General features: G+C 42.8%; 1 protein-coding gene and 1 long non-coding RNA gene across 13 annotated transcripts in view; one reads left to right on the forward strand and one right to left on the reverse strand.

Moving 5' to 3' along the window:
- Positions 1 to 21,577, forward strand: part of SYNJ1 (synaptojanin 1) — a 48,647-nt gene extending 27,070 nt beyond the window's left edge. For 4 of the 12 annotated variants that reach the window (XM_074529859.1, XM_074529849.1, XM_074529875.1 and 1 more), the window contains 16 exons: positions 1 to 193; positions 1,381 to 1,539; positions 3,347 to 3,503; positions 3,838 to 3,955; positions 4,063 to 4,275; positions 4,670 to 4,748; positions 5,737 to 5,899; positions 6,503 to 6,709; positions 7,336 to 7,467; positions 8,169 to 8,207; positions 11,266 to 11,313; positions 12,852 to 12,890; positions 12,978 to 13,018; positions 15,142 to 15,250; positions 16,131 to 16,321; positions 19,403 to 21,577. In XM_074529859.1, coding sequence (XP_074385960.1) covers positions 1 to 193; positions 1,381 to 1,539; positions 3,347 to 3,503; positions 3,838 to 3,955; positions 4,063 to 4,275; positions 4,670 to 4,748; positions 5,737 to 5,899; positions 6,503 to 6,709; positions 7,336 to 7,467; positions 8,169 to 8,207; positions 11,266 to 11,313; positions 12,852 to 12,890; positions 12,978 to 13,018; positions 15,142 to 15,250; positions 16,131 to 16,321; positions 19,403 to 20,248 — 2,734 coding nt within the window. In that variant the 3' untranslated portion in view covers positions 20,249 to 21,577. Of the gene's footprint in view, positions 194 to 1,380; positions 1,540 to 3,346; positions 3,504 to 3,837; positions 3,956 to 4,062; positions 4,276 to 4,669; positions 4,749 to 5,736; positions 5,900 to 6,502; positions 6,710 to 7,335; positions 7,468 to 8,168; positions 8,208 to 11,265; positions 11,314 to 12,851; positions 12,891 to 12,977; positions 13,019 to 15,141; positions 15,251 to 16,130; positions 16,322 to 17,867; positions 17,892 to 19,402 lie in introns of all 12 variants that reach the window. The other 8 variants (XM_074529917.1, XM_074529938.1, XM_074529911.1 and 5 more) reach the window with 8 other exon arrangements.
- The window catches only part of LOC141725886 (uncharacterized), a 23,551-nt gene continuing 1,198 nt past the window's right edge, over positions 77 to 22,429 (reverse strand). The window contains exons 2-4 of the long non-coding RNA XR_012577464.1: positions 10,065 to 10,174; positions 6,176 to 6,243; positions 77 to 1,086 (exon numbers count right to left, since the gene is read on the reverse strand). This is a non-coding gene — a long non-coding RNA (uncharacterized LOC141725886). The remainder of the gene's footprint in view (positions 1,087 to 6,175; positions 6,244 to 10,064; positions 10,175 to 22,429) is intronic.

Here is a 22,429-nt window from a genome sequence, read left to right on the forward strand (position 1 = left end):
GGATGTTGCTGTGGATACTGTCAAGACTGGCATGGGAGGAGCCACGGGGAACAAGGGGGCCGTGGCCATTCGGATGCTGTTCCACACCTCCAGCCTTTGCTTTGTGTGCAGTCACTTTGCTGCAGGCCAGTCCCAGGTCAAGGAGAGAAATGAAGACTTTGTAGAGATTTCTCGCAAGCTTGGCTTTCCAATGGTAAGTGCTGTGTTCAAGTTCCATAACAAATGCAAAGTGAAACCCTTGGAGCCCCAGCAGTGTCATCCCGAAGCTCCATTTGCATTTTTCCCTTTCCCCAGTTTACTGTGGTAATTAGATTTCCTCGGGTTAGACATCACAGAGATAACTGAGCTCCTACAGTGTTTATTAAAACAGAACACTGCAGAAAGAACAGACCTTGCCATGATGGAACGTTAGTTCACTTGCGTTTGAAATCAAGGACTAGATGTAGGAAAGAGACCCTACAGATCCCTGACATGCAGTAGAACTTTGGTAGCCACAGGAAACAATCACCTATGAGGAAAAATCCCTGCAAAACATCCCTGTTCTCAGTACATGGCAGGAATTATTCCATGCCATGTTCTCATTATCAAATTGCCAAGTTGAAACTGTTATCAGTGCAACAAAATGCTTCTTTGAGACTTAAAGCTGTTTTAAGTTTTGCCATCAAACTTAAATTTGTGAATTTCTGTGGCACTGGGCAGGAGTTTTACATCTTATCTTACAGAGTTTTTATTTTCTAAATTTGTCCCCACTGTCATGTTACAGTTTTCCTAGCAAGTATCCAACAGTTTCCTAAATGCTGTTGTTTCAATCTGCCGGTGTATCTGCTTGGTTTTACTTATGGGCAGTGGAAAAATCAAAACAAAGGGGGAAGTAAAAGTTCACTCGAAAATCTGGGCTTTGTTTAAAGTAATAAAGCCCTGATGTCTCTCTAGTGATGAAAATGAGATGGAACTGAAAAGTCTTCAATTAAATGTGAATGGTAAAGCTCTGGATTTGCAGTTTGTCAGGAGACCGTGTCACAGAGTCCCAGGGAGTGTTTTGTTCTCCTCTGTCACAGGCAGCAGCCATCACCTTTGAGCAGGCTTCTGAAACAGGAGGGAGGAAGATGAAGAGTTTTAGAATCCAATTGACTTGAGTCGTGTTGCTTTAGAAATGGCAACTCCATAGGAAATGTCAATTCTCTTGTGTTCGATATATTAACACCACGGTGTTGATCGTGTTGTTGTAACCATAGGGACACGAATACTAGGCTGTGTTTCAGTTGTCTTCATCACCCAGAAATGATACATATTTCACAGCAAAAACCTGAGTTTCTGAACCTGGAAGCAGTAAATGTGTCAGTCATTGCTTTACCTCCAGTGTGTGCTGCTGTTTTGCAGGGAAGGATGCTCTTCTCCCATGACTACATTTTTTGGTGTGGGGACTTCAATTATCGAATAGATCTGCCCAATGAGGAGGTGAAGGAGCTGATCCGACAGCAGAACTGGGATCCCCTCATAGCAGGAGACCAGCTCATCAACCAGAAAAACTCTGGGCAGGTGTGTTCAAATGTCACAGACTTGAGAATACTTCCTTTTTATAACTGGTTTTAGCAATTGCTCTGATGCTCCTGTAAATCTGTATCCTCAGCATGGAGTTTGCTAATTATAATATTTTTCTTTTGTGAGATGTAACTATTCAAGATGAATAATTATAATGTTTGGTAATGTTACTCTGTAGTTATATTGTACTAGGCCTAATGCTGTTACTGTTGGGAAAAGGACTAGTCCAAATGGTAGCTTTATTTGCAAAGCAAACACGGAATAACCAAGTGTGAAGAAAGCTACATTTTTTACATTTGTTGGGTTTCTTGCTCCCCCTCTGCAGCTCTGTGTGGGAAGGTTGGACATGGTAAAAAGAGAGACAATCCTCAATTGTTGGTCCTGTCTGCTCACTAGCACTTGGATCACAAGCAGTGCTTTTGCTGATTTAGACTTTGCTGATTTCCCTTCCATTTGTGCTGGGATCTTGTGCACCAGAACAGGAGGCAAAACACTGGATTTTTTTACTCACTCAGTTGTTTGTTTAACAGCTGTTTACAGAAAGCAAGTGTACATTCACGCGGTCAGACAGCACTGTCTCTTTGTCACATTGTCTGTCAAGTGGATCAAAACATGATGTGTAGAGGTTGTGGAGACGCCTCCAGCACTTAGAGAGCTGGACAAATCTATGGAAACTGCCAGAACATTGTACTGCCAGGAAAGGACTTCTGGCTGGGGAGCAGGAGCAGCATTCCCTGTTGGGGTGATATCCCATGGTTTGGGAACTGCTGGCTGAGTACCAGCTCTGTCCCTGCCGGGGCAGGTTCACATCTGTTCCTGCTGCTCAGGAAAGGTGTTAACACAGCAGCTTGCTCCATTAAAGTAGGTTAGAAAACAATTACTGAAGCCAAATTAATTGTCTCAGAAGTTGTGAAGCTTCCAGCATTCTGACACTGATCTTCTGACATTGACTTTTAAATTGACTGGATTTCAAATTGTATTTCCAGCAAGAGAAACAGGGCAGCCTGCTGCTTGGTGCAGATTTGACTGTAAGATCCAAGTTAGATTTCTATTTTACACATTTTTGAAGTGAAGGAAAGATGCCCGTTAGAGCTGACTGAATTAGCTAAAGGGTTTTATTTTGTGTCCAGTTTAAACACTTAATGAGTGAGAAGCTCATTTGGGATAGATTGAATGTATTAAGGACTCTTCTTGTTTTTTTTTTTTTTTTTTAAATCTATTTATTTGATGGGGCAACTTGTCAGCTTTTTCCTGGAAGAATTTGGATGGCACCCTGAGCAACCTGGTCTGGTGAATGGCATCCTTGCCCATGGCAAGGGCTTGGAACTGGATGATCTTTAGGGTCCCTTCCCACCCCAACCAGTGTGTGTCTGTGAATTTATGGGAGAATTTGGCATGTTCAGATAGATATAAACCATAAAATGTGCGCCTGAATTCCCCACTTTTGCTGACCCAGGAACCAATAAGCAGCAGAATAAAGTGCTGTGTTACAGCATCAATGTTCTGGGTGACCTCCAGTCGGTCATGACATTGAAGGAACAGTAGATCATTCCTAACCCTGGGCTTCAAGATGTAACTGCTGGCATACTTCTGTTCATTGGTGATTGTCTGGGTCACTGGTTAGTCATAGTGTCAAATGTGTTTAGTCACAGTGTCAAATGTTTTCAGCAGATAAAATGTGGAGAGGAATCCGTTTTAACAAGTAGCAAGTTTTTAAATTGTGTTTTGAGGTGTTTATACAGGTTGTCAGTGTTAGCATAGAGAACTCAGGTTGGTTTCAGCTGTTTCCCTTGTGTTGGTACAGATTTTCAGGGGATTTCTGGAAGGGAAGATCAATTTTGCCCCCACGTACAAGTATGACCTGTTCTCTGATGACTATGACACGAGTGAGAAGTGCCGCACACCGGCGTGGACGGACCGGATCCTCTGGAGGAGGAGGAAATGGCCCTTTGACCGATCAGGTTTGAGGCTTTCCTTCAGCTGTCTGAAACGTTCTTTACGTGACTCAGAGGATCCATTTAGGGATGCTCACAATGCCAGTGATGCTGAGCTCCTGTTCCTGGCTTGGTAGGACACAGCACACTGGTAGCAGACCTTCTGTGAACACCGTGAGGCTGAAAGAAAGGGCCGTGAATCAGATCCCACTTACTGACATCTGAGGAGTGGAAAAGGAACTTTGAGCAGGGGTTTTGCTATAAGACACTCTATTTGGATTTACTTCCTGTGTTTTCTGTTCACAATTAGCACATCCTTGCAATCACTGTGTTTTTCCTCCTTTGTCATTGCTGGTTGCAGCTGAAGACCTGGATCTCCTGAATGCCAGTTTCCACAGTGACACTAATGTCCCTTACACATGGAACCCTGGCACTTTGCTGCACTACGGGAGAGCAGAGCTGAAAACATCTGATCACAGGTTCCAATTCCATTTCCTACACCACTCCCTGAGATTGAATGCCCATGCTGTGTGTTTTGTTGCTCAGATACTCTGCTGACAGGATTTTCTTGTCTGTTTTTTCCAAGGCCTGTGGTTGCACTGATTGACATTGACATATTTGAAATTGAAGCGGAAGAGAGACAGAAAGTGTACAAGGAGGTGATTGCAACGCAAGGTCCCCCTGATGGCACTGTGATGGTCTCCATCAGTTCTTCAGCTGAAGAAAACTATTTTGATGATAACTTGATCGATGATCTTCTTCAAAAATTCGCAAGCTATGGCGAAGTTATACTTATAAGGTTAAAAAACTTCTTGCTTTTAATCTCTGCTTGTAGACTCATGGAAATGTTTGGGTTCAAAGGGATCATCCTAAATAAAGTTGTTTCCTTAGGTAGGAAATAACTTTTCAGGTATGATCTGTTTAATTTTTAGCATTTGAATTTCAACTTAAGTGTCTTTAGAATTCATTTTTCATACTTAAGTGTCTTTAGAATTCATTTTTGTGTGTCTCAGTTTTCAGACATGATTTTTCCAGATACTCTTATTTTCGAGATCTTTATACAAATGTTGTGTTCTAGAATTAGGTTAGTAGTTTTAAACTGAAAATGAGGATGTTGCATTTGCACTAGGCTAGCAATTGTACTGTGAAGTGTTGTGGTATTTTGTGGTTATTGTTCCCAATGAACTTTGCAGGTTTGTGGAAGACAAGATGTGGGTAACATTTTTGGAAGGAAGCTCTGCTCTGAATGTTATGAATTTGAATGGTACTGAGGTAATGTAAAAAGGACTGAATCTTTGTATAGCAAGAGAAAATCCAGCTTTTTAAAGTCTTCTTTAGTGGGTTGGATTTACTGTTTTGGTTTGACTCTTACAATTTTTTTCTGTTCTGTACTAGACTTTTGCATCTTTGTTTTTTTCCTCTCGGTAGCGACATACCATATGTTGAGTTTCAAAAGCCATATAAAAGAAGTATCAAACCTCAGTTCTCTAACAATATCCTCCTAAAAATAAATTAGGAGCTATTGGAATGGATATTCATCAAATGATGGGTTTGAGGTCTTTTATGATTCAAAAAGCAGAGTTTAGTTCCTTGAATTAACCAGTTAAAAATCTTTATAGCCTGCAGTTATTAAAAATTTAGCGCTTCTGTTCTACTAACTCTGAAAGGTGTCAAAATTTCAGCTTGCATTGACTTCTGTGGGGTCAGTATTTAATCCTTGTGAAAATTTAACTTCTGATGTTTAAATTTTGACTAGTGTGTGGCTGTTAAGGCTTGGAATGTGTGATGTTTGCAGGTGGATCCCTGGGTCTGCTGAGATATCACTGGCAGGTCAGACAGGAAAGGGGCTCTGGGTAGAATGTCACTTTACAGAATGAGGACCTGCTCTGTGCCAGCCTCTAAAAATGACTTGCTTCATGTAGTTTATAAGCAAGTCTCTTTTTCTTTGTAAATAAGTGTCAGAGTAAAAAAACCAGAAGCTTCCCGATTAACTGAGAAGGAGAACCGTAGGAGTTGCTAGTTTTTCTACCAAAAAAAATTAAATGCTTTAATGTAATGAAGAGTTTAAATTGCTTAAGTGTAGTTGCCTACCAAAATGAAGTGAAAATCAGAATTATTTTTGTTTAGTCACAGAAATTCCTATAACCTTATTCGTGATATTTTCAGGAATTATTTTTTCTTTTTAAATCTAAACTGCTGAGCTTTAACATTCCTACTCTAAACAACTTCTGTTTTGTGCATACCTTTTTTGGCAATTCAGCTACAAGGAAAGATTATAAATATCAACTTGAAAAATCCAGATTGGATCAGAAGTTTGGAAGATGAAATGAATCTAGAGAAGATTAATATTGGTCTGCCTTCATCCACAAGCTCCACTTTGCTTTGTGAAGATGCTGAGGTTACTGCAGACTATGACATGGAAGGTTTGTTGAGATAAAGCATTCCTCACTTTGAAATGCTTACAGTCCTGAATGATGTGGTAATTTAATGCATGTATAAATATATATCTAAAACAGATTAGAAATCACATTATTTACAACAGTATCTCGACAATCTGCTTCACTCTCATCTACATTTAAATATATTCTGAAGATACTCAAAATTGACAGTTTACTTTTCAAAAGCTCATCTATGTTGAGCCTGTTTTTTTAAACACCGTTCCACCTTTGGAAGCACAAGTTGTTACAAATAACCGATACCTTGAAATCCCCTGCCCAGCCTTCTGAAGAGCAGTGAAGCTTGTCGTATTGCAAACCAAGGAAATAACCTGTGAAGATAATTGTTTCGTAGATTAATCAACTTCACATTTGCCACACTGTTACAATTACCTTTAATATATATCTATAATAAATATTACACACTTGAAGTATTTTCAGCTAGTTTGAATACATTTGTGTTCTTCATGTGTAATTTTGGGATGTGAGAATCACACTTTGGTTGCTGAGCTAATTCCTTGGAACCTGGGGGCTTTTCTTTCACAAGATCTCATTTTTATGTGTGTTTCTCCCCTGGGGTGTGTTCTGCAGGAGACGTCGATGACTACAGCGCTGAAGTGGAAGAAATCCTTCCCCAGCACCTGCAGCCGACGTCGAGCTCCGGGCTGGGCACGTCCCCGAGCTCCTCCCCGCGCTCCAGCCCCTGCCAGTCCCCGACGCTGCCCGAGGGCCCCGCGCTGCCGGCCAGGCCCAGCCGGGCCCCGGGCAAGGTTCCTGGGCCCCCTGTGTCCTCACAAGGTGGGTGCTGCACAGCCCTCGTGCTGGGAGAGGCTCCTGGGCCCTGTGTGCACACACGGTGGGTACTGCACACTGGCACAGCCCGCTTCTGCTGCAGTGGGTCTGTAGGATCCTGGCTCACCCCAGTCGTCTCTGGGAATACGGCCCCTGACCATCCCTACTCCTGTCAGCTCCAAGACAGAACTTGTAATCAGCACATTTGTAAATTGGGAGCACGATATGAAAACTTCTGTTTAAACACAGCCTTTTTTAAAATTATGAACATGTGAACACAGTGATGGTGCTTGGAGTGACTTGGTATTGAGTTTATTTCATCTGCTCAAATGCCTTGAGAATTCCCTTTGTAGCATTTTTTTCCAGAGAACTTAGTTCACAGGTTAGAGTCAAAATCAAAATGTGGAATGCTGCAATTGGTAAGATTGTTCAGGATTTCATGGAAAACGTAAATTTATGAAAACATATGAGGCAAAAGTTTTGATTTAGGGAACCTGCTTCTTTTCATTGTTGGTTCATTCCTCTTGTTTTCCCTCTGTCAAGAACTTACGTATTGTTATTTAGAAAAGCTTTGCCATGTTTGGAATGTCCAAGATGTGAATTTGTGCCTTGTTTTCTGCCCTGTCCTCCAGCTGAGTTGCAGGCTGGTGCCCAGCAGAAGGAGCCTCCTGCGCAGAGCCTGGAGCCCAAGCGCCCTCCGCCCCCTCGGCCCGTGGCGCCTCCTGCCCGCCCGGCTCCGCCGCAGCGCCCGCCCCCGCCCTCAGGTAACGGGGACCTTGTTCTGCTGACCATGGGCTGCCCATTGGGTGCCCACTGCTGACCATTGGGTGTCCATTGCTGGCCATTGCCCGTCCAGCTCCTCCGCAGTGCCCGCCTTCCCCCTCAGGTGCCTGGGGACCTTCCCAGCTGCTCAGGAACATTTGTCTGCTTTCCTGAGTCTGTGAGAGGGACTGGAAAGTGCAAACCCAAACTGTGTATTGCACTTGGGCTCACTGGTTATTTAATTGAAATGTTTAATTGGCACATTTAAAAGCAGTGGGAAATAACAGCATTTTTACCATTTAAATATTATTAGTGAATAAGTTTATAAAAACTTAGTTTCACAGTTTTAAAAATGTGAAATTTTACAGCTATGTTTACTGAACATGTTCATTTTTTATAGCATCTCTTTTAAAGTAAAATAGAAATAGACTTGTGCATTCATTGATTCATTGCTATTCCTTTAGTTTTGGCATCAGTATATATGTGTTTTATCGTGTCTAAGTTTTTAATGTGGAGTTCATTTGGATCATCTGACAATGTGAACAATTGAGCACTAAGAGAAACTGGATGTTCAGAAGCATTTGGGCTACATAGTTAATAACAAAGTGACCCTTGTGATTTTTAACTTTCTCATTCTCTTTCTTCCCTCCTACTACACTGACACTTTTCATTATTGCTGCATTCATTTCTTAAATACTGTCAGGCGGTAGGAGTCCTGCACCTGCTAGAAAGGAATTTGGAGGTAATGATTTTAATTGTTTTTGGATATGACTGCGTAGCAAAACTGCTGTGGGGACCTGTTGTGACAGTACTTATCGTGATGATTTCTGAAGGTGTGAAAATGGGCAAGTCTCAAAGTTCCAGAACTGGATAATTCATGAACGTCCCTGCCATTTCTTTCTTCCCCCTCTGAACTACGTTTCACTTTCTGGTGAAGTAGTATTTCTCCAGAAGTTGGTATTTTAAAGTCAGAGATGAAGGTCATTCCAGATTTCTATTACTTTGTCCTGGCTGAGCACATCCAGCTAACTTTGCTGTGAAGTGCTTCTCAAAGTAGGCTTTGTCCTTCTCTGGCCCACGTTTTCTGTCCTGCTTGGACTTAAATCAGCTCATCAATACATGAGGGAGGGTGAGAAGTGCTAGTGGCAATTCCAGGCACTGCCCCTCAGTTGGTAGGAAAGAGACGTTTTTGACAAAATGCTTCCGAAGTTTGGAGTAATCTCAGAAAATACATGAACTATTTTAAGTAGTCTGTAACTATCAGGTAACTTTGGTGTCAGGCAAAAATGTACTTGGCTCTGAAATACTGGTGAGACAAGGAAGGTTTCATGCCCAACATGGAATATTTCAGCTGAGTTAAAATGCAGAAGCTTTAGGAAGCAGTTGTTGGACCACATTGAACATAGGTGAGATTTAATTCATTGTTCTCCAGTCCTGTGTGGTTTTCTGTGCACTGACACAATCCTGTTTGCCTGGTTTGTCTCAATTGTGCAAAGACTACTCAGTTGTCTTCTTCTATCACCTTTCCCAACACAGCTTTCCATAGAGTTGTAACTTGCATAAAACTTGCTTTTTATGCAATCATTTGAGACGCTAGTATATTTTTTCATATGTTATTCCAACCAGAAGCTCTTTACTTTTTTCTGCTCTCCATTTTCCACTCATGGTGTACATGTGTAAGCATAAAGAGTGATTTTCATGGGTGCCTGAGCTCAGCTCCAAGCAAGTTAGCCCAGGGCTGGAACCAAAATCAGTGTCCTTATGGGTGACTGTAGTGGGGAAAGGGCACGTTTCTCTTCCCTAGGAGCAAGGCTCTGGAAGCTCTGTGGAATATCCCTGTGTAGTGTGGCTCAGGCTTTGGGTTTAGACTTCCATAGCACATGCAAAGAGACATTGATCATGTCTTTTAAATGTTGTGCCTTAAAAATAAACTTTTTTTCTTCACATATTTTGACCTATTTTCCCCCAAGTGCTTCAGTCCCTTCATTGCCCATGGCACTTTTTCTAATGCCTCAGTATGCTTTGAAGATGAGAGAAGGTTTTGGGCATCTAAGTGTTTTATTTTGGTCCTATTTTATATCAGAAGTAACTCAGTTCAGGTGAACAAGGCTCTGCACTCATTGCAGGGCTTTACAAAGTGGAGACCTTTTGTATGCTAATACAAAAAAAATTCACTGAGGATCCTACAAGTTCCAGTTGTTTATAGGTAAAAATTAAAGTGTTGCCCTCTGTTAACCCAGTGTTTTTGTAATACATTACAGATTAAATTTTCAGAGAACATTAAAAACTATAAAGGCTGCTAATTGTCAATTGACATTAATAAATAACATTTGTGCAGTTTTTTCCTTTAATACTGTTAGACAGTTTTCCTGATTGTTGCAGCCAAGGCTTTTATAATTGGTTTAAAATATTTTTTATTGTCCCTAAGATTGAAATATTCCCATGCTGCCCTTTGTGATAGCATTATCACAGCACAATAATTTTGCTTTCCCGCTATTGGAGAGAACTATGAGTCAGTGAAATGAGTACTAGGAGTAAGTGAAATGTCAGGTATTTACCCTCTGTGCTGTTTCTGCCCCTTGTAGTGAACGTTGGTTACCTTGCCCAATCTTCATGCCCGAGATCTTGCTCCCTGTGCCTGGTGCAGCGATGCAGGAACGTGTGCCCGTGTCCCCCTGCTGCTGGGAGGAGCTGCCTTTGGTCCTCGTCCTGCACAGAACAAGAGCAGAGGGATGTTGTCAGGCTGTGCCCTGCTCCTGTGCAGCCCCAGTGCTGCTCCTCTCACAGAGTTAGTTATTCATGGTCAGAATTGTGATGAGAATTGGCAGAGCCTGGCTCTCAGCCAGAGCAGATAACACATGCTGGGGCTGAGCATCTTTGAAACAGATCTTCAGCCAAAGCAGAGATCCATCATCTCTGGAGCCAGTCCCATTTCAGCCCCAAGTGCAGCCTTCACTCTGCCCGCTCTGTGACTGACAGAGCTCACAGATCACAGGGAGCTTCTGGGCACATCTCACACTGGTGAGACAGCAGCAGGCTGTGTCACAGCTGAGGGATTTAGCAGGAAGCTGTCACAGCTAGGAGATGCCTTCAGTATTTCCATCATGGCTATGTCCTGCCATGTTTTTGCCATAGTTTTAGGAACCCAGTGCATGCTTGATGATATTGCAGAAATAAAGTAATTCAGCATGGTTATGCATGATTGAAAACCTTTTCTCTCAATCTGAGCTGTTAAACCAATGGGTGCAGCTGTCCCAAGTGCACAGTGCTGTGTAGAGGCAGCTCAGTAATACAGTTCTTCAGGATACACTACGTTATATGAGGTGGGTGGTATTGCTTTATCACATTTCCTATTCAGTGTACCATGGCACAAACAGACTGCTCAGTGTTCTGAATGGCAGGGATCAGGCTTGGGTTTGCAGGGTGACAGTGCTGTGCTCATTTACTCCCCAGTGTCTGAGCGCAGCTCTGTGCTCTGCTCTGTTTAAGACTGGCATGACAGATCACACGGGATAGCCAAAGGTTTGTGTAGAGTGAACATTCTGAAGGAATCAAATTCAACTATAATGTAAAATTGAAATAACAGGTATTACTAAACATGATTGCACTTGATGGTTTGTAATTCACACCAGTCTGGTCCCCCATGCTGCTACAAAGAGTTATTTCCTACAGGTGACTGCAATCTATCCAGACCAGAGATAAATTGTGTAAACACTTGTGGCAGTGTTCTTTCTGCTTTTTCTTTCTCAATCTACTGCTTTTCTTATGCTATGTACAGCTTCTCTTCTTTCTCTGAAAAGGTCTTGGAGCTCCTCCCAGTCCTGGGGTAGCTAGGAGAGAAGTAGAAGGTAACACAACAATTTTTGTGTTCTAGAAATGGATTTCTGATTTAACATCTGAATAATATTATTGCTCTTGTGACACTAAAGGTTGTTTCATTAACGCATTTATTGTGTAAGATCTTTGTTCTTTTATTTAGCATAGCTTTCACCCAGCCAGGCTGCTTCCTGCTTTTCAGTGGTGGTGGGGATTGTTACAGAAGGCATTTATGAAAAGCTCAGTGAAAACTTAGAGAGCTCTGATCAAGAATGCCTTTAAGGCTGACGCTGAGAGGAAGCTCAGGTAGCTGCTGGTCATCAGAGTGACCATTGCACCTGTAACTAAATCAGGAATCCAGGGAGCCTGACTTTTCATAAAGTACTATGTGTGTTTGTATAATCTGGGGAGAGAGGCTTCCATTTCAAAAATTTGGTCTATAATTTTATGTTTTGCCTCTTTTTAAAGAGCACAGTGTAGATGTTTTGATTCTGATAGCCAGCTGTGTGTAACACACAGTTCTGAGCAGCATTTCTCTTGCACCTTTCTGCTTGGAGTACATGGGATTATTGTGGATGGGTCCTGCTTTAGCCATGCCTGCAGAGTCATGGGCTGGGGTTTCTTCCTTGTCTCTCAGGAACGTGTCCTTCACAGCAAATAGCAATGCAAGTCCTGATAGAGTCACCGGCAGGGTTTCCTCCAGGATGCTGCATTAATTTTGGCTGCATTGCTGGTTCATTTTTCTAAATTGGCAAAACCACTCTATGTGTAGAATATTTGTGGTGGGAAGGCCCCTTCAGTGATTATCCACTCCAGCTTCGTGCTCCAAGGAGGGTCAATTGGCACCAGGTTGCTCAGGGTGGGAGCTGCTTCCCTGAGAACAGCCCCAGAAACCCATTCTGACTGGTTCCAGGGCAGGCTGATAGCTGGAGGCTGATTTGATCAAGTGAGTGATGCACCACAGAGTTCCTTCCACTGACTGCCACTGGCATGGTGACTTTGCCTTCCTGGGGAATAAGCAGCAGAAACTCAAGCCAGAGTCCCAAACCTCCCTGCCTGTTAGAAATTGTGGACTTGTCTGAACTAAAGGTATTTTTGTAATCTCTTGCCCTGCCCGGTTGGCATATTGCATCCGAAGGTTGCCCTCAGCATGGCCATGGTGAAGCTGGGGCTCTGACACGTTTATCCCATAAACAGAGTGGGGTCAGGAACTGTCCATCAGCTCTCTTTGGTTTAACCCCTGCTGGTAGAACATCTACATAATATACCAGGAAACAAAACAGCTTCCATCCAACACCATTGAGAACACAGGGGACCTGTACAAGTGGTGTCTTTAGCTTGCAACAAATAGGATGTGATTTAAACAATCTGTAATAAAAAGGGTCAAATGACTTTGTGTGTGCCATGGGATGGTAGTGTGTTACTGACAGTGGGTGGATATGTTATAGATTTTGAAAAAGTCACTATCTCCTTGCTTCTGTTCCCAGTAGCAGTAATGTAACGTCGCCCTCTAATACCCATTTGTGGCTTATCTAACGCAGACAATCTGTTTGTTTTCCATGCTGCAAAGCACAAAAAAGCCCTGGAACACAAAGAAAAGATACCTTAGGTAATAGACACGTGCTTTGTACTATTATACAGACAGACGTTGATTTTAAATGAATGCTCAGTCAGTGATCTCTGCTCTCTGTTCCAGCTCGGACTCAGCCTCCACCCTCGGCGGGTACAGCCAGACCGGTAGGTGTGGTTTTAATGTTTGGAGATCATTGTCCTGCTCAGTGTCTGCTCTTTGTTACATCCACGTTTCTGGTAGTCCACAGCACATGTAAGAAATCTACAGAGTTAATGATCTCAACAATTTTTGTCTGTTGACTGAAAATACTGTGGGGTGAGGGGAAGGCACCATGTGTGTTCAGACTGGATGGGACTGGATTGTTTTGCACTCTGCAATCACACAATAGGCTCCCAATTACACATTTGACATCTCCTTTCAAATAACTGCAAGGTTACTGTTTTTATTCTATGTCCTTACTGATTTGGTGTGATAAAATGCATTATCTTCTGCACTGAAACATAAATCATGCTAGCAGTTAATTGCTGACGGGCCATTAATGGATTACATGTGCAGCTGAGATCTTCTGATGTACCTTGTTTTAAAGACTAATTTTCGTAAGAGTCTTCATGTAAAAATGAAACCTTCAACTCTTTCAGCAGATATTAGTACTGTGTTTCATTCCTTTGTTTGTGGAACTGAACTGAAGGAGGGAAGGAAAGGATTTATGGGCATTCAGATGCTTCACCCCAATCAGGAAACCAAGAGATGAAATCTGTCTGCCTAGTTTATTCTCAACAGAAGCAAGTAGGAGCCTTATGGGAGGGAAGAGGACAGTGTTTGAATAGCTACAGGTGTTCTTAAGGAGTTACTGAGTAATGGGACTGTCTGTTGATAGTTCTGTGACTTTGCAGCATATTCCAATATTGGAACTAATGAAAACTGCTGTTTCCCTTGAAGCAAATTGTACAGATTCATTTTTCTCAGGGATTGATTCTCACAGTGAACCATTCATGATCTTGGCTCCTTTTTTTTATTTTTTATTCTTCTGGAAATGTAAAATGGCCTCTTCTAAAATTTGGGCAAAGAAAAAGTGGTATATATAGGCAGGAATGTATTCGTTTTTCACTGTGTGGTTGCCTTCGTCTCAGGTGATTGTTGGATTTCATCTCAGCGATTTCAGGGCCAGGGACAGTAGCTACAGTGGGTGCTGCTTCCCACTAAGGGATCCTGAGAGCTGCTTTACACTTAGTTTCTCTTCTGTTCCTTTTTGGTATATTTTTATTTTTTAAAAATACATTTTGGTGTATAATCCCATCATCCTCCTGCCTACTGTCAGAATATTGAAAGAAATAACAAAATGCATCATGGCAATCTCAGATCAGATAGGAGATTCAGGAATTCAGACAGGAATTTGAGGTCAGGTGGCTGCAAGAGTTCAGGACGTTGGTCAATGGACCCAGCCAAGCATAAGCAATCACATGATACAAAACCAGGGACATAGCTAGTAAAACTAAGATCAAGAATTAGACTATTTTTTTATAGTATTTGCTTGTTTCTAATGAGTTTTTGTGTAGAGTTGTGCAATGAAATTTGCTCTGAAAACCATTTCTAGCATGTCCTCTGGTACACAACATTTTACAGGAAACAAGTCTTACAAACTTGTCTCTCAGTCCTTCCTGTCTCTCCATCCTTTTCCTTTGATCTCTGGCATTTTTATCCCAGGGCCCTTTATTCAGCTTTCGCTGTGTTGTTTGTAATTTACTGTTATAATTCTAATCTGGAATAGCTTCCCATGTGTCTTCAAATACTGATGAAGACTTTGAAATTTACATTCCCAGCACAATAACTTCTATTCCATCAACCTCAGGGAGACTTAAGCCTTCAGATGACACAGGATGTGTTTCATTAATACTGTTTGATGAGAAACAGACCTCCAAATAAAGTAGTTGCTCTTGTTGGTTTTGTTGCTTACAACTCGTGCACTTAGGTAAATTATCTTATTAAGACTAGCAAACTAATAACTGTTTCTAGCATTGTTGCACAGGTAAGCATTTATATAAAGTTGAAAAGCATTGTAAAAATCCTTTGCTTTGAATTGAACCATCATAATGTTTTGAAAACATATTCTTTGTTCTTGCATGTGCATTAAAAAAATCAGTTGAGCAGCTGTTGTAAAAGAGTTTGTTGTTCACAGAATCCTGGTTATTCTGTGAAATGATCAGGATTATTCTGAATCATTTAGCAGTAGGTGACTGCAGCTCCAAAGCTGCACTAAAATCCTTTCTTTTGCCACCTTTGCTGTCAGACCGTTCCTCCCCGAGCTGGAGTTATCAGTGCCCCACAAAGCCATGTCCGTCCCTCGGGGGCACGACCGGCACCGGAGGCGCAGCCCAAGGCAGCGGAACCACCACGGGGTGAGTTAAACACAAATGTCCCTCTTCAGCCAAGTGCTACAGTCTGCTCTGAATGCTTTGTTCTCAACAGATGTCTCCATTTTTCACTAGGAATAAGATGCTCGGATGTAATAGCATTTGGCACTTTGTGTTAGGCACCCACAAGTATTGCATTTTTGGATGCTAATCTCAAGATCACCCATAGATTCTGTGGTATCAGAGAAACTGCAGAGATTGCAGGGTTTGGTCTGAGCACCCTGGTCTGTCACAGTCTGGCCACTGATCACCAGATGCTCTATGCATTGTTAGTTCTGTAATCATAAGATGTGGAATAGCATTCATGTCTGACTCTCAAAACAACTTCCTAAACTTACAGTTTAAAAAACCCTTTGTCTTTTTATGTATAAAAACACACATTTTATAATAGTGACTTCCAAAATACTGTTCAGTATAGCTGAAGCTCGTTTTGGGGTGACATGGTTTGTGTTTTGTGTAAAACCACGGCATGGTTTGTGTTGGAAGGGACCTTGGAGATGAATTCCAAGCCCCTGCCTATGGGCAGGGCCACCTTCCACCAAGCTTCTCTGCCCCGGCCTTGGCCATTCCAGGGATCCAGGGGCGGCCACAGCTGCTCTGGGCACCCTGTGCCAGGGCCTGCCTGCTCTCACAGAAAGGAATTCCTTCCTGATATCCCATCTAACCCTGCCCTCTGTCACTTAAACTTGAGTAGCAATTTTTACTGGAGATGTGCTGAGTTTTTGAGGATTCCAGTCCCTCTGCCATGAACAGCTGCTGTTCTCACAGCCCCTTCTCTGCAGTTCCCTCTGGTGCTTCCCCATCCTGCCATCCCCAATACTGGTTACTGTTCCTGACCATGACAATCGCTGCCATGTCCGTGCAGGCTCGCCGCTGCTCCCGGAGCCCCTGAAGCCGCAGGCTGCGGGCCCTGCCCAGCCCAGCCCCGCTGTGCTGAGGATGCAGGAGCCCCTGGTGCCCGTGGCAGCCCCGCAGAGCCTGGAGCCCCCGCAGCCGCCGCCGCGCAGCCGCTCCTCTCACAGTTTGCCTTCGGAACCTGCTCCCTCCCAGCAGCACGTGAGTAAAGCCCTGCAGGGACTCGTGCTGGTGCTGCAGGCTTCTGAGGAACCCTCAGAGCGAGCACAGAAACAAAAACAAGGGTCCAGAGATCGGATTCAATGGTCCTGGGGCTCAAGGAGAGTAATAAAGGCTTGTGTATTGTCCTTGAATAACTAACATCTTAAATACTAAACATGGAATTTCGGATTACTTGTGATAGCCTTACAGTTTATGGGCAGCTCGGTCTTAAAATGATGTTGTCATTTGGCAACTTTGTATGGAAAAGCTCTCGATCAGGGCAAGATGATTTGATAATGGCTATGTGCATGACAAGCTGCACAGTAAGGCAGCACAGGTTTAAATTGTTACTGCATGGTTTGGTGCTTGATGTTGGTGATCACTCATTGAAGGGAGATGACATTGATAAGTAAGTAAATAAGTCTAATCAATATATTAATAAATACTTGAGAAAAATAGCATTCTTCCCATTCCCCAGTGTCAGTTAAAATACCTATCCACATAATGTGGAAATTTCATACAGTAACATTAACGTGCTGTTTTCTCTGGGATTATTTAGACTGTTAGGATAAAAAACACCAACTTTTTCTAGGAAAAGCCATAGTTTCCTATTGCTGCTTAAAAATGCAGAAGCAGATTTTCAGTGCTGCTCAGGTTTCTTCTTTTGCCTATATCTGAAGCCCTTTTTTGCTACAGTAGTTAATGCCTATGTTGTACCACAGTGAAGCAGCCAAATTCAGTGCTCAGTGAGCTGATTTTTGAACTCAAACTGGAAAAATCTTTAAATGTTTTTCCTTTGTTTCTCCTCAACCTCTTTCTTTGCCTGTGAACTGCCTTTCATTTTGGAAACTTAGACCAAAAAGTGCAAGGTTTCTGAGGAAATGTCTTTAAAGAAGTGCAAGGTCTTTTGAGAAATAGTGAATTCCATGCCATCCTTCTATGCAAATCTTGATTATGATTTTGGAGAAATGAAATCTATTCTTATAAAAATAATGACTGGTACAGTGTGAATATTCAGGAGTTTATACAATCTCCACACTGAAAAAGAGAATTAGTTACTGGAAGTAGGCCTTTATTGCAAAGAAGGGAGATTGTGGATTTCCACAGAAGGAGAGGCATTATGGGTTTTATCAGCTTGCAAAGCTATTTCTATGGTTCAGGGATGATACTGACACAGTTCTCAGAATGAGAGCTGTGGGGTTTTCATGGTAATAGGTGACTAGAATTAGACCATCCATGCTCAGATTCCTGTAATTTGTCTCAAAACAGTAGCACAATCAGCTGCACAATGGGTGTCTGTATGGAAATATCATTAGAATGGACTTGAGTTGGTTTTTTAAGACTCCTAATGGTTGAGCTTACAGTAGAAGACAACAGAAATGGAAAATTTAGTGCAGTGTGTAGTAAACACTTGTGGTTTGTATTCAAAACTCAAAAAATGGCTTTGTGAAAACTTCTGAAAGTATTGTTTTTAACACGAGGTTGCTTTGTTACTTGGATTTTCTTGCTAATTTCCTTGCTCTGATATGTGTTTCTCTTTCACAAGCAGGAGCAACCGTCAGGGTAACAGGTATCTGACTATTTCCCACTCTTGTTGTGGCTCCATCCATTTAGCAGCAGAGATGTATGAATGGTGTTTCATACATCTGCAGCCCCATCCCGTTAAACACACCTGTCTGCATCCATGGGTGACTGTCATACCACAGTGTGCTTTTTCCTTTCATGGTGCATTGAAAATGACACTGCTGTTATTAAGGCCGGAAAGACTATTGTGGGTCATCATCTTTTTGTGAAACAATTGGGCCTTTGCCTAAGTGTTGCTTAGGCACTGCTGAGCCTCCTGATCTCGGGCTGTTCAGGGAAAAACAGATCAGTGTTGGCAATAAATGTTCTCGTTGATGCACATAAATCCTGATTCTTCTGCACTGCCACATGCTATTTCAGAATAAACCCCATATATCACATTTCTCAGGGAACAGAGACCTTGCTGTGACCCAGAGTAAAACAAACTGTTACCATTTTAAAAACACTTGGCTCCAGAATTACTCCAAGCAAGTTTTTACTTAGAATGAGGAGCAATTTGGATTCATGGTTTCTTTGCGATCTTGTACTTTCAAATGGCCACAGGACTTAACCAGCTGGTGCCAGGCTGCATTAGATTTCTATTCCTTCTACAGTTCAATTTTTCGCATTTTTTCCTGAGTTACTCAGTGCCTTTGTTTTAATATTATTCTGCTAAAAACTTCAACTATAGACAGTCAATTCAGTTGTTTTGGTATATTAAATTTGTCTGCTAATTTGTCATAAAATCTTTTTGTGACATTTGAACTCTTAGAAACCGTTTTTACTTAAGCTTAAGTCATTTGATAAGGGGAAGCTCCAAACTCTGTTCTGTCAGTGCACATTCTGAGCAAAGTAGATACTCCACCTTTTTGGACAGCTTGTACGAGGTAAAAAATACCTTGCATTGTTGTTTGAAGCAGTGTGTAAAACGAGGAATATTTTGGTTTTAAAAGCTGAGAAATTCTGTGGGGAAAACTCTCTTCTCCAAGGATAACTTGTTGTTTTAATTAGCGATTGTCCCTCTTCACGCCAAGAAGAAAGAGATGCTTACGGATGCCTGCCCTACATAGCAATGTCTGACTGCACACACTAATAACACTAATGTTGCCTTTCATTGTGGTGCTTTAATGCTGCTTGTAACATCAGTATGGTAAACTCCAAACAATGTAACCTGAGCTCTTCATTCCATAGCTGTGCTGGGCTGTCCCTTGCTTAGAATCCAGTGTCCCTCGCTTAGCATCCATTTGCCGAACATTTTCCCGTGCCAAGTTCCCTTAGTGTTTGTTGCTGGGACTGGGGCCTGCAGGGAGTAGGTTCCAGCTGCATTCCCCACCGAGGAAGGGGGGAATGGTGTTTAACACTTACAGGCTGTTCTTTAGACAGAGGGGGTTCAGGCTGCTGTTACAGCTCTAGTTAAAACAAAACTGGGTTGAAGTTGGAGCTGGGGAGTGAGAAGGGGGCAGTGGGAATACCCTGGAGCCAGCTGCATGATTCCTGAGCGTGTTGCTTCCTTTGCAGCAGAATCCCAACGGGACACACGGCACTAACCCTGAACCCCAGCTCAGCAGTGACCCTTTTGAAGACCTGTCATTCCAGCTGCTCGTGTCCAAGATGCAGAGTTCTGTCCGAACATCACCCGCTCCAACCTCAAACCAGAAGGAGTTGATACAGTTGCCTTCAGTAAGGCAAAGAAATGCGGAGAATTCGAATCCTGTAAATTGCATGTCAGCAACACCTCCTATTCCAACCTTCCACTCATCCCAGGAACATCAGCACAGCTCTCCAAACCCATTTATTACTGGGCTGAACTGCTCGAATCCATTCACAGAAAGAACTCCTAGTGCTGGGAACCCATTTAGGACGGAGACACGGGAGTCCAGGATCCCCTCACAGGCACTGGCAGGAGCTGCTGCTCCCCACCCATTCCCTGTTCTGCCCCCGCCCGGCTGTGGCACAAGCAAGCCTCTGTTTCCTGTGGGTGCAGCCGCAAGCGCCTTTTGCCTGCGCAGTAAATCTCTCAAGGTGGAGAACGTGCAGCCCAGGGGCTGGGTGACGTTTGACGAGGACGAGAACTTCCCCACCAAGCTGAAGCCATCTGCCAGCGTCCCGGATTTTACACAGCTCGGCCCCGGGAAACCGGCCGGGTGCCCGGCCCTGCTGGGAGCTGAGCACAAACCCTTCCTCGGTTCGGACTTTGCCTTGGATGGTGGCTGGAGTCAAAGTGCTGCTGACTGCTTCTGCACGCTGCCAGCCAGAAAGCCACCTGCCCCCCCTGTGCCATCCAGAGCAGGCAGCCACAGGTGCCCTGCAGAGCCCTCCCTGGCACCCAGGGTGTCACCAAGCCATGGCTTCACAGAGAGATAGATAGGTGGCTGGAGATGCAGAAGGTTGTATTTGTTTCATGGTTTTACAGACAGATAGGTGGCCGGAGACGCAGAAGGTTGTATTTGTTCCTACGTTTTATCCAGTAGAATAATTGGGCATTTGAGATTATTCTGTGTGCAATAATTAATTGTTAAATGCACTGAAACTTAACTCTGCTCGTAAACAGCCACTTCAGCTTGTGTATAAACTTTGAATGTGTATATATGGTAGAGCACAAAAAATGGTCAGAAGTTTATGGAAATCTCGGTGTAATAGTATTTGAATAGACAAAGAGAAGAAGGGTGAGCTACTGTCTCACTAAAACCTGTCAATCCTGGACACAGATTTTGCTTAGGGAGCTCTTTCGTTTCTGTTCTCCTCTGTGGAATTCCACAAGAAGAGGCTCCCTGCTGGCAGCCTCTCCCCTCCCTTTTGACCATTTTGTTAGTTGATATTTATAAGTATTTACCAAAGAGCTGCCAAAGTTTATGGAGATTTGAATGTTGACACGTATTGTTTAGAAGCTGTTTAATTTATAACAGAGGCTATGGGTATTTGTAAGGCTTATATTTGAATTTGAGGCACAACGAAAATAGTTTACTTTCAAAATAGAAACAAAACTTTGCATATTAATATATTCAATTAATCTCCTGTGTCAGTACATTTCAGTTGTTAGATCCTATTGTGACCTACACTCACTAGCACTAATTCAGAATAATTGTTTCATATCATCCATTTATTCATTACTGGTTTAACTCTACTTTTTTTTTTTTCCGCAAACTGGAAACAGCTGATACAGCAAGCTTTTCCTCAACCTCTGGAAAACCCCCCTCGGCTTTTGAGATACAAAGCAGTATTTACCAGTTGCAGGCCATGTAGTGTGCCAGCCAGGGGGTGAACAGCACACTTGGATTGTATTTAGAGTAGTGCAATATCCCAGGGCAGCACGCTTTGGAAAGCCTCAAACGCTCTCACAACATGATCCATGAAATAATCCATGACATAATCCACGATTCCTTCGGACAGCCCTGGCTAGCCACGAGCTGCAGCCGCCTAGAGGAGTGATAGTGAGTTTCTATTGCGCTTTTTCTGTTCAGGTCATTCCAGTTGTACACTTGGAACAGCAGTGGTACTTACGTGTGCTTCGGTGTGTGAGTTCCTTGTTTCACGCTGTCGCTGCAGACATCCAGCAGTGTGGTTGATGTTTTGGTATATCCTTACGTTAGCAAACCAAATTCAGGGGGGAACTTTTGCTAGTGGGAGTCACGTGATAAAATATGTTGTCGAATATTTAATGGCAGTGATTAAAAACTATCTGTCTGAACTGTACCCGGCGTGCGGCTCCTCTGCGCCTCACAGGACTGCGGGGGCCACAGGGCATGCACCAAAATTTTAGGGTCTGTATATATTTTATATATATATATATATATGTGTGAGCTGCAGTGAGGCCCTGCCTGTGTTGATGGGAGCAATGAGCAGCAGCAGACGCTCTGCAAACACGGAGGATGGAGGTGAGACCCACTGCCCACGTGTCCCTGGACTCTGTTTCCATGGCTGTATCCCCCGGGACACCCAGGTATGCCTGAAATGTTCCCATCCTTTTGGTCTGGGTGGTCATTCTCTCTCTGTGCCCCCGTGCTACCAAATCCTCCTGAATCAGCAGGATAAATTAAACCCTCTACAGCCATCTTTTTAGTGTCAGCAGGTTAGGCATTCCTTTATTCTTGGCCGGGGGCTGTATGCCTGACAGAATTTCGGCCTTCACATGGGCACTGATACCGAACTTTTTCACTTATTTAAACATTTTCAGTAAACCAAGACATTAGTGTTCTTGGGTTCTTAATTACATCATTATCTTTAATTAATTAGTATTTTGTCATTTATTGGTAATTGATTTCTCACTTCTTATGCTAATTAGTGTATATTTTTAGTCTTTTTGTATCTTTCCCTTTAGTAGGGAATTTCCAGTGCATATACGGAGTTTTTCTCTGTTTTTTTTCTGCATAGTGTCCTTGTGATCCATAAATTCTGCATTCTAGATGTCCAACCTCCCCAGTCCCTCTTTCTCTCCTGGGCTTTGTTCATTGGAAATATCAGAGTTAGTTTATCAAAACTGAATGTTTCAGGCCTTTTCCCAGGCTGTCCTCACAAAAGTAGCTTTTAACAACTTTGCTAAATACC

The sequence above is a fragment of the Zonotrichia albicollis genome, chromosome 2, assembly GCF_047830755.1.
Source record: "Zonotrichia albicollis isolate bZonAlb1 chromosome 2, bZonAlb1.hap1, whole genome shotgun sequence".
Classification (NCBI taxonomy): domain Eukaryota; kingdom Metazoa; phylum Chordata; class Aves; order Passeriformes; family Passerellidae; genus Zonotrichia; species Zonotrichia albicollis.